The 12726-nt window shown below is 29.0% G+C and overlaps 1 protein-coding gene across 1 annotated transcript; it reads right to left on the bottom strand.

Moving 5' to 3' along the window:
- Positions 1–7174: 7174 nt before the first annotated feature.
- Positions 7175–8545, bottom strand: LOC132933146 (uncharacterized). The gene has a single exon (XM_060999466.1). The coding sequence runs from the start codon at positions 8543–8545 to the stop codon at positions 7175–7177; it is 1371 nt and encodes a 456-aa protein (XP_060855449.1).
- Positions 8546–12726: the final 4181 nt, after the last annotated feature.

Here is a 12726-nt window from a genome sequence, read left to right on the forward strand (position 1 = left end):
TATGGGATGATGTAATAAATAAATGTTGTTTCGAAAATTTTTTAAAATATAGATATAACAATAAACTAAAATTAATTCATAATAGTTGTTTCGAAAATATTTTAAGTTTTATTAAAAGCAGATATTATAATGAAATTTTAATTTCACTAAACAAACTACGTAAATTAATAAAAGAGGAATTAAATGATTCGAATAATAATAATAATAATATATAGCTAGACTGATTATTTTTTAACATCCTGTTGTAGAATGTTATCTGCTGACTACTATACAGTGTGAATATAATACTTCGTAAGTATTATATATTATAGTATACAATGTGATACAATTATACTAGCTTAACACTATTTAAATAGTGTTACATAGTATACATTACATGCCTAAGCATTGTGGCGCGGTGGGTTAAGGCGTGTGTTTTGAGACTGAACATATTAGGTTCGAATCTGACTGCAGCAGATTTGTTCCTACTGTGTTTGTTCTCGTAGTAGGATTTGAAATTAGGTGGGGGGCATTATAAAGCCGGCAATTGTTGCGCTTCGGGCGATTGGTGATTTACATGCGAATGTAGGTTGTCACGTGGTGCGGCCTACGTTGTCACCTTGATTTGTATCTACCTCAGTCTTGTTCCAAGACTGACGTATATAATGTCCACCTCTGACTTTAAATTCTACAAATAAATACCTGTCTAACCCACCACGTCACAGTGCTTAGGTAAAAAAAAATATCTCTGTTGTACAGACAACCAGTTAAAAAAATAAAAAATAAAAAAATAAAAAAAAGTGAGAGGTGGCCACCATTCTGGATGTCTGTACAACACAGATATTTTGCAAATTTTTTGCATTTTTTTATTAATAATGAGTTCGTATAATTATACAAAGTTAAATATTACAAGTCCTATATTTCATTTAATATTTTATAAAATCAAGGCGGATCAACACAGATATGTTTTATATGGTTATCTACACTACATATTAAAAGTTTACCCCCCGCTTCATATTTTTCATTTAAGTATAACTCCGTTGCTATTTATGTTGGAATGTTTATTTTTACATCAAACCTTTTTGTTTTTAATTCTTTATAAGTCCCCCTCATAGTATCATAGTGTAAAATCGTTTTCAAAGATTTTTGGATTTTAATAACGCGCACCCTATTCGGGTGCGCGTTAAATATCAAATATTTTTTTAATAGAACAATTCTATTAAAAAATTTAATTAATTATATTATTATATTCTAAGCATTTTGTGATCGGAATCTGTACCTCCCATGCTAAGACAACATATTTTAATATTTCCGAAATTTTGAACAACACAAATATCATGGAGATATTTGAAAAAATAAGTACCGGTTGTATTTATTAAATCATTAGCTATTTTACAAATTTCAAGCCATGTTGGCGATTCTAGTATTTTAGAAGCATAAGGTTTTCCATTTCCAGAAATATTGTGTCCATGATCGACAATTAAAATATTTCCTTTAATTGGAATTTTATTTAGATTATTTTTCATAATTTTAATTTTAATATTTTTATTATTAGTATTATAGTATTCATATTTACAAAACTTAACAAAGATTTCATTATTTAATATTGAGTTTTCTATTTCGTTTTGCATTTCATTTTTTCGTAATTTATTAAAATCATTGATAGTTGTTTCCATTATTTTATTATTTATTATATTTTTAATTTTTAAATTAATTTTTTCAATTTCTTTTTAATACATTTTTGCATTTATTTTTTTATTTTTAATAGAACAATTATATTAAAAAATATTTTAATTATTATTGTATTTAGATTTTTATTTTTAATAATTAAGTTTTGCGGAAAATATTTTAATTATTATTGCATTTCAATTTTCTGATCTTTTTGCACATTGTTTTCTTTGTGATCTTTTATTGATATATATGAAGTGAGCCAGAACATACATTTATATACTACTTATAGGTATATTTAATTTATACTTGGGTACTACCGGTGTTCGGAACGTTCACTAGAAAATTGAAATTCGTTCACGTTCACGTTAAGGTGCGTTTACATTAGGCTGCGAACGCGAACGAACGCAAATGAATGCGAACTATTGCTACCGAACACATACGTACGCGAATTCGGCATCACCGTTTACATTGCTGTGTTCGGAACTGTTCGCCACCGCTCGGGCTTGTTCTCTAGAATTTTTGGTTTGAAATATTCTGTGATGAGCACACTACTCTCTAGTGCAGGGTTAGGTTACTACGGCCCGCGGGCCGGATACGGCCCCCGAACAAGTTTTAAACGGCCCGCAGCACCCATAAGACGGTAAATAAAATATAGATATCTAGATATGTGTAATTTAAAAAGTCGTTATCGCGGGCACGTATCATAATTTATGATGACAGACATTGCAATTTCCTTTTATATTTTTAGTTTTAACGTCGATAACGGAGAGATTAGTCACATAGACGAGTGGTACGACGAAATCATTTCATAACGTTTGTACAGTTACATGTCTAAGTTTGCAGTGCCTTTATTATAAATATTATTCTTTACCTATTAATTAACCAATTCGACATGTCAGGAAGAGGATTCAAAAGGAAAATAGATTCAGAATGTCGTGTTTTCAATGAAAAGTGGTCGTTGGATTATTTCGTAATTTATTCAGGTGACAAAATAATTTCTTTAATATGCAAAGAAAGTATTTCTGTATTTAAGGAGTACAATATTCGAAGGCATTATGAAACGAAACATAAGACAACTTTTTCAAAATTTACTGAGAAATTACGGTTAGATAAATTACCAAATTATATTTAAGTATATTGTAGACAATATTTTATAAAAAGATTTAAAGTTAACTTATATTTGTATACCTATATTTTCATAAAATTAAAAATTATATTTGTTAATAAACTTTTGGCCCGCTAAGAGCATTTGATATTTTTTGTGGCCCTTCAATAAAAAAGTTTGGAGACCCCTGCTCTAGTGAACTAGTGTACTGTCTGTTAAATTTGTTGCTTTTTAAATTATTTAAATTATTTAGTGAATATATTTTGTTGTTGAAAATGACGTATTTGTGAAGATGCCAATGATATATTACTAGCTTGTGCGTGTGCTATTACCACAAAATTATTGGTGAAAAAAAAAACCAAGAAAAATACGTCGTTGGTGGATGCGATCGCTGTATCGGAACAAAAATTGGTATCACTATAGTATGTGGTAGTATGTTACTTAATGACTTAAAAAATGAAGACGGAGACCATTTCAAAAACTGCTGAAACATTCAAAAATTTACTAAATGTTATTGAACCCAAAATAAAAAAAGAAGATACACAGTTTAGGCTATCTATACCAGCAAATGAAAGACTGGCTCTAACTCTCAGATACTTAGCCACAGGTGATTCTTTTGCAAGTTTATCGTTACTCTTTAAAGTATCAAAATCATCCATCTTGTCCATAATTCCGGAAGTATGCACTGCAATAATTTATTGAAGAACTACAAGATTATATTAAGGTAAATATTTGTTGACGTATATTTTTTGCTTATAAGTACATTAGTATATACTTAATATTTATGTAAGATAATGTATAATGAAGTAGGAATTTTCAATTTAGTCATCAAATAATATTTATTATTATAAAACAGATATAAAATGTAGTAGACATAATATTTTATTACATAATCTTGCACTTGGATAATACTGTTCTGTAGTTTTCCTTTTACTAAAGCTACCAGTTTTTAACCAATGATCCATATCGAAAATATTATAAAATATCAAAAACTGCAACGCTACTATACAAAATACAAACCTAACAATAATCTGCAAGTAAACAAAATTGGTGGTCAAATTACTTTTCCTGTAAGTAGATATTGAGCAAACGTTGGTGGCCTACATAATTAAATGTGCTGATTGGTGTTATCCAGTATCAGAACTAGAATTAAGAATGTTTGTTAAATATCACTTAGATCAAATTGGCTGTACTATGAAACGCTTTAAAAATAATTATCCTGGTATGGATTGGGTAAAATCGTTTTTAAAGCGACAAAAAGAAAGTATATCTCAACGTATGTGTCAAAACATAAAAAGAAGTCTAGCTGCTTTGTAATATTAGTACTATAAAAAAAGAAAATATTATTATGCGTACTAAATAACGGGTTAAGGAAAATTCTATAAAGCTCAAGTTTTGTTTATTTTTATTTTTATATGAAGGTGCTTATTTGATATTGTTAAAAAATATCATTACCTACCTATTGTTTTAACATTGTATTTTTAATCCAAAAATAAAAAATTTTATTAATTAATTTAATTTTTAAATTGTGTTTCTTTTCATTGTTACTTATATAACTATTTTTCACTGAGCAATATATTTTATAGGTATAACTTAACAATTAAAAAAATCTATTTTACTGACCCTATTCACCTCATGGACAGTGTGAATACATTTTTAGTGCAAAATAATAATGTGACCCTATTCGCCCTGATGCTGACCTTTGGGGAGCCGCGTGGATGGTGTGGTGAGGTGTAAGGTGACCAAATGAATACAATAAGATAAACGCAAACGAATACGAATTTAAACTGACTTTTTATTTCGTGGTAGATGCAGGTAGCCGAAAACTACAATATCATGTACAGATTTTTAGTTGTGTACAGAGAACAGAGTACGGTACTCTCTGTTCCGTCAAGAGTGTGGTTTCGAGACGTACGTTGCGACAGCCCGGCCCATTTCGAAATATTGGAAAATTTTTGCACCAATATTTAACATGCAATTAGCATGAAATTGCATGACTAAAATTAAAATTTGCATGGTATTGGTTTAACTGCAAAACTCAAAATTTAATGGGCCGAGCTGGAGCAATGTTGCGCCAGCCCGGCCCAATAGAAAAAATATACTTATCGTCTATCGACTTTATATATATGCCAATATGTAGCACGCCATTAGCATGAATTCGCACGACATTTTTTAATGGCTATAAACCCGTTTTGGCGATTTTACCGTTGCGCCAGCCCGGCCCATTAGAGAAATTTTGCGATTTTTGCAAAAGTGATACCGCCAATATTTAGCACGCCATTAGCATGAATTCGCACGACAGTCACCGGAATTCGCACGACATTTTTTAATGGCTAAAAAACCGTTTTGGCGATTTTACCGTTTGCTGCCATAAAAACAATAGTTAATTATTATACTGATCACTGATGAAAAGTATAAATTAATATTATTTTATTAAAATGCAAATATTTAGCATACCGTTAAATACATATCAACATTTTTAATTTTTATACATATATTTACCACTAACTTAATTAGGTAGGTATTTAGGATAATGTAGGTAAATGTGTACATGCTACGTATTAATTAAGGGTATACCCACCGTTTGTATCATTCATAATATATAAAAAGGTGGATAAGTGGATGTCGCTCTGCTGTACAGTTGGTTACAAGTGGGTCACTGTAATGGATGGTGTTAAATTTGAATTCAATGATATAATATCATTGTATAAGAAAAACGATTCTGAGCGAAAACTGTCAGTCAGCCTATGATATTACCAAGTATATTTGATGATATTATTGTGAATAAAGTAATTTATATATAACCTATTTACGTGAAGCCTTGTTTTAAATTTTCAATCCTTAGCCCTAAAAGTTAAACATTTTATACATTTTTAACCACAAAATAATTAATAAATTATAAATTTGATAAATGTTGTCAAAATTTGAACTTTAAATGCTTATAAAAAAAAATTGTGCCTATGTATTTTTAATATTTTTTAACTACTTTTAGAATGATATATCAGGAGCCTTATATTAATTTTTCACGCTTTTTTACCCAGCAAATAAAATGTTATTGATATTTGTAGAAAAAAAACTAAAAAAATTGAAAACTGACAACGTCCGTAAACAGCTCAAAAAGAGTCAAAATATTTTCAAAATTTTATCATGTATAGAAAATGCTAATATAAACATTCAGTGAAATTTTCAAGTATCTACAGTCATTCCTTTTTTAATTACAATAAAATAAGAAAATTGTACATGAGAAATCCACTGAATATCAAATGTTGTAAAAATATAAATTTCAGACGCTCATAAAAATTTAATTTAAGTTTCTTGTAGACATTTTTTTTTTTGATAAAGGTAGACAAACTTATGAGTAATCTTATATTACATTTTCAAATCTTAGATTTAAAACGAAAAATTTTTATGAATTCTCAACTCAAAATAGTTTGCTAATTTTCGTGATTTTTCATTATTTTGTCAAAATTTGAACTTTAAATGCTTATAAATAAAAACTGTGACTAAGGATTTTTAATTTTTTTTCATCTGCCTTTGAAACAATAACCTAGGAGCCTTCTATTAAATTTTCAAGCTTTTTTACTCAACAAATAAAATTCTATTGATATTTATAGAAAAAAAAACTAAAAAAATTGAAAACTGACAATGTCCGTAAACAGCTCAAAAAGAGTCAAAATATTTTGTAAATTTTATGGTGTATAGAAAATGCTAATATAAACATTCAGTCAAAATTTCATGTCCCTACGGTCATTTATTTTAGAGTTACACCAAAAACCAAAATCTATTTTCTCGAAAACAGATTTTGCGTAAAAATTCCCGTTTTTCCTTAATTTTTCTTTTGTTTTTCACGTCGCTTGTGAAAACTACTGGGAAATTTTTATTTTTGACCCCCCAAAGTACCAACTAGATTCACTTTCCTATCAGAAAAGTTACTATTGAAGAAAATCCAAGCACTTTTACTGTCCTAAAAGGTGATGACAGACACAAAAATAAAAAAAAATTAAAAAATTAATAAAAAAACACACATCATTGTAAAATTAATACATTCATCGCTTCGCTCAGAATCTAAAAATAAATATTATTAAATATTTAACTGTTGATTAAATTAAGTAAATATTTATGTAATTTAAAACAACATTTAGTATATCTAATTCAGAATGTTTTAATAGGTGTAGCAAAATAGAAACTATAGTACGCGAGGTGAAAAGTGAGCCGCGATCGTCGCGCGCCAAGCGGCTATTTTTCGTCAGGGTTACTCCGCCTATTCTTACTGTTTTCCCGCCTATAAAGTAATTTCAAACGACGTAATGTAGATTTTTTTAATAAATTATAATAAAAAATAAAAATAAAATACAAATAACACAAGTAATACATAAAATACAAATAACACGATTAATACATATTATAATACATTTTTTTTTAATTAATCATATCGTCTTCATCATCGTCTTCGTCAGTAGAACTGTCGCCGGGATTAATTGTCATTATAATAGGCTCCAAAATTTCATCTCTTAATCCTTCTTTCACCAAATCGTCTTCTTGAATTTTATCGCAGTGGTCGCCACATTTTGCCCAATCTTCTGCTGTGACTGCATCTAAAGCACTATTTACTAACACTTCTATATCTGCCATTTTGAAGGTGTTATTTTTTTCCGCGACTTTACCCTTAACTTGCGCCCAGATTAATTCGATTGGGTTATATTGGCAGTGGTAAGGAGGAAGTCTTACCACTTCATGGCCCATTTGAAGTGCAATTTCGTCCAATTTATATTTTTTTTCTTTTGGAATCGTCAATTTGACTTTTTCCCGTAGTTCGCTTAATGTCTCTACTGGAGAAAAGTCTACAGATTTGTCTTGTAACCATTTTTGTACATCTGCCTTTCGAGTATTTGCCTTAGGATATTCTTCTGTTAAGGTAGAATGGTATGAGGCATTGTCCATTACAATTATACAAGGTTCTTCTAAATTGCCCAACATATCTATAAACCATTTTTGAAAAATGGTGGCGTTCATTTGAGAATGATAGTCTGCCTGCGATCCCGACTTGCAACGAAAAACCAGTTTTGAATTTTTGACAAAACCAAATGAAGGTGACCCAGCATGACACACAATAAGCCGACCGCCCTTTCCAATAGGTACTTTTAATCCTTCGGTGTTGTCGGAGTTTTGCCATATGTGTCCTCGCGTATGATTTTGGTTTACCCATGTTTCGTCTAAGTAAACTATTGGCCTTGTATCGTTATTACGTCTGAACTCGTTCATTTTTCTCAAAAACTTAACCCGAGAACAAATAATATCATTTCTTTCCATTAGAAATTTACGCCCATCATTACATTTTTTGTATTTGAAATTTAAACTACGCAAAATATGTCGCACGGACCATTGTGAACCCGAATAATTAATTTTTTCATGCAACGCTCTCAATATTTTTGCACTAGTTGGATACTGACCATTATCATAAAAACTATGAACTGTTCTTCTGACAACTTCATTGTCAAAATCGTCTAAGTTGGTCATAGGTTTGGCACGTTTATAAGATTTCCTTGGAGACTTAAATGAAGAAGGTTCGGCAGCTAGTTGATTTTCACCCACAGTCATTTTTTTCCCTTCAGCACAAACTCGTTTAACACAAGCAAGACTTACGCCACACGCTTCAGCAGTCATTTCACGAGTTTGACGAAAAAAATTACTAATTTCTGGCTTACCTTTGTCACCAGCCAATGTTTTGAAATAATTATAAACATGAAAAATAACTTTCTTCGTTTGAGAATGTGTGTCTTGATATGCCATTTTAAAACTATTTTTGTATACGAGTAATTATTAAAGAAATAATTAAAAATACTATTAACATTCAAACTTTAAAAGCGCGCACTTTAAAAACCAACCATGTAAGAACGCGGGAAATATGATTACAAACGTAGATAATAAACGAATAAAAACACGTGTAAACTCGTATCTCGAATGTCGAATGACTAACCAAACCTTAACAAAATATTGTGGTATGCAACAGCTGCAGCACTACCCCCTACTGCTAAAAGAAAATAAATTGGTCTCCAAAATACAATCAATTGTACAATAAATTACCACCTGCCGTTTTTAAAATGCGCGCCAGCTGTTTCCATTGCACACAAACGTAGAACCCCTGAAACCAGAAAAAATGACCGCTTGACGCGCAACGATCGCGGCTCACTTTTCGCCTCGTGTACTATAGTTAAAGCGATAATAATATATAAGTTATAAGAGTAGACAAATGTGGTTCCTTCAACGTCAGTCGCCTCATGTAGTTATGTGAAGTGGTCACTGTGGTCTGTGACACTGTTGAACAAAGCAGTTATAAAGTGTTATATGAAATTATTGTGTGTTCTTAATAGTGTAAATAGTGTTCTTCGGGAGTAATTGGTGTATTATGACGATATATAAATATATTATATAAAAATAAAAAAAATCCTTCATTATGGTCTCCGTAAATAAGATCTTATAGGTAATCTTTTTTGAAACCTAAAGTGTATAATTTCTTATAATTCCTACAAAAAAATGTATTTATTATTTATTATTATACCGTAGTAGTAGCATATTATTATTTATAGTTTTATTTGTAATTATAATAATGCCATAATTGGCAGTGGCAGAAAACGTTAGCACATTCCGCACGCGGTGCCATCGTGATCACGCGTACAAGTCACTTGCCCTGTTGAGTCGCGTTGGTAAACGATTCAAAACATGTGTAAATAGATGTTATATTATATTATTCATTTCAAATTTGTAATTTATAAATGGCTATACAATATACATATATGAAATATCCCTATGGCCTATGCATAATCTAATAAATGCGCCACTGCTTAAAATAATATTTTGGATTTGTGTACCTAACCCTAGAGTTTAAATAAAATAAAGTATTATTATTATATTATTATTAATATAATTAAATAATTTGAAAATAAACTAAAATAATTTTTCAATCATTTAAATAAAATAAAATATTAATATTATTTTTATAATTGACAAGAACTTGTTCTTAATTGAAATAATTAAATGATCATTCGTAATTTGTCGATTAGGCCGAGTACATGTGATTTTCATAGCAAAATATTGTTTTTTTATCACTGTAATTTGAAATTATATTTGACTTTAAATTATCTTTTTTTTTATTTGTTTTGATAATATTAATTGTTTTTTTTTTTTACAATATCATCATTAAACATGGCTGGACGAAAATGTGGTGTTCCACCTTCAGTTGTGGTTGATGCTATTTTATCTTTTAAAGATAATGTGGTTAGCAAAGACGAAAAAGGTGACATGAGTAAGTATGCAAGTCAATAATAAAATGTTCTTTTGTAACTATAGTAACGTGTAAGATGCATTTTTATATTTTTTCTTTTTCAGAAATAGCTGTTGTCACTAACCCAATATGGGCAGAAATTCTAAAAGTGCTATACATACATTAGTATTTAAAAACCGGTATGATATTAAGGAAAAACTTGGATTTCCAATTTGTTCAAAAACTTTAACATCTAATGTTATTATTGATTCACCGAATGAAAATGGTTAGTAACATTTATTATAAAAAAATTTAAACATTTTTTGGTTAAATATTTGTGGGAGTTGGTAAAGATCTTAAAGAATTAATGCAAAGTTCCTTATGAGTTGCTTTAATAGCAATACTTGAAACTTTCACCAAATATTACAATTAGCACTTATCATACATGGTAGGATTTTCAAAATATTTTGTCTCTTTTTGAGCTAAGCCATAAGCAAATTTTGAACTCTGTAATTTTTTTTTAAATTATTGTCAATAAAAACTTCTTCACTAAAGTAAAAAGCTAGACCATTTAATAAGGGAGTCAAACTATTTACACAATTATGGTAGGATAACGAATGATATACTATCTCCGCTCAGAATCGTTTTTCGTATGCAAAGATTTATAATTTAATTAAAATATAACACATCCATTATAATCACATACTCGATACCCAATGTACAGCGAAACAGTAGTACGGCAACCACTTAAAGAATATTTAATCTCATGTACATTATATTTCACCATCTTGAAAGAAGATCATACATTATTTTTTTTTTCCATTAATCTTTTCATCATATATACGCTATACCTATACAAAATCCGATAGATAGATCCCAAAAATAGATCAACATATGATTTTTCATTTACATAAATAAATTATTGTTATATTGTAATTTCTTTATTTATATTTTTGTTTAATATATTGGTATTTTATCATTTTTGGGACAATTTAATATTTTATTAAATTATTTTGGCTAGTAAAATCAAAATTGCTACATATATAGATTTAATTTTTTTTTTTTAGATAGTTCAGACGATAGTAGCAATTTAGATGAAGATCTACCAAAAACAAAGTTTGTTTTTACTTTTTCTGTTAATGAGTGGAAGTTGATCAAGCTGCATGACATTGTGTATAGACTGAATGAAAAAAATCGACCAAAACAAAATGTTAAAAGTCATCAAGTATTACAACAGAATCAATGGACACCCATACTAGCCGAACACTTTTGGATCCATACTCAATTGCCATGCTGTATATCGTTCCAAAGAGCTCATGTATGTCGAAATGGAAATAATTTTGTTACTGTTGTCGGACGATGCTCTGTATGTAGCTCACATTTTAAGGGTGTTATTTTAAATCAACCATCCGATAACGCAAGGTATTTTTTTTAAGTCCTTACGTTTTGTGAATTATTTTGGAACATAGTTGTCCATATTGGGGGAATTTATTAAGGCCGTGTAGTAAGTCCTTACATTTTGTGAATTTATTTGAGAATTTTATTTGAAGGCCGTGTAGTAAGTCCTTACGTTTTGTGAATTATTTTGGAACATTGTTGTCCATATTGGGGGAATTTATTTGAAGGTCGTAAAGTAAGTCCTTATGTTTTTGTGAGTTACTACGACAATTATCGAAGTCGTGTTTTATTGAATTTTATAGGCCGTGTAGTAAGTCCTTCCGTTTATGTGAATTTTTACGACAATTGAAGTCGAGTTATATTGAATTTTGAATTTTTACGACAATTGAAGTCGAGTTATATTGAATTTTGAATTTTTACGACAGTTGAAGTCGAGTTTTATTGAATTTTATAGGCCAAGTTGTAAGTCCTGATATTTGTGAATTTATTTGAAGACAGTGAGTCTATATTTTGAGATTAATTTTATTAAGACCGGGATAAGTCCTTAAGTGTTGAGTTGATTATAAAATTGAATTAATTTAATTAATACAATATTGGTAGGACTCACTATTTAAGTATAGATGTCCTAGGATTGATTAATTAAGTTAAAAAAAAAAAATTTAGTTAATTTAATAATTACAATTGGTAGGAGTCACTATTTAAGTATAGATGTCATAGGATTGATTAATTAAGTTAAAAAAAAAAAATTTGAATAAAAAAAAAAAGGGGGGTTTTAATAGGGAATATAATAACGGTGTTATTATTTAATTGTCCATTCGTTAGTTATACGAATTTAATATTTTGTTTAGTATTTATTCATCGCTGCTATTAATTGTATATTTAATTATTATAAACGATTTAATTTATTTTACGCTAGTGTATCACTTATATTTTGATTAAGTTTAAAAAATTATTATAAATTATTATTATTATTTTAACTAGAATCCTATATTTATTTAATTAAATTATTATGACTATTAATTAATGAGTCAAAAAGAAATTAATGTTAACCTAACTGAAAGCGAAACCGAAAGTGTTCATGCAGGAAGATAAAAATATATATTTAAAGGGTATTAACGATAAGATCGTGCCAACAGTAGGATTAATAAAAATAACCTTAAGATTTAATGATGTTAAAATAGAAACAGAATTTCAAGTAGTACGTGATTCGTTCCCTATACCTAAGGATGGTATTTTGGGACAACAATTTTTAATGGATAATAATGCAGTAATAGATGTAGCAAACAACACATTAGTAATAAATAATAAGATA

Source organism: Metopolophium dirhodum, chromosome 1 (genome assembly GCF_019925205.1).
Source record: "Metopolophium dirhodum isolate CAU chromosome 1, ASM1992520v1, whole genome shotgun sequence".
In the NCBI taxonomy this organism is placed as follows: Eukaryota; Metazoa; Arthropoda; class Insecta; order Hemiptera; family Aphididae; genus Metopolophium; species Metopolophium dirhodum.

What these genes read in the sequence shown, in the direction of transcription:
- LOC132933146 (XM_060999466.1), bottom strand. Translation starts at nt 8,545, where the DNA reads ATGGCATATCAAGACACACATTCTCAAACGAAGAAAGTTATTTTTCAT.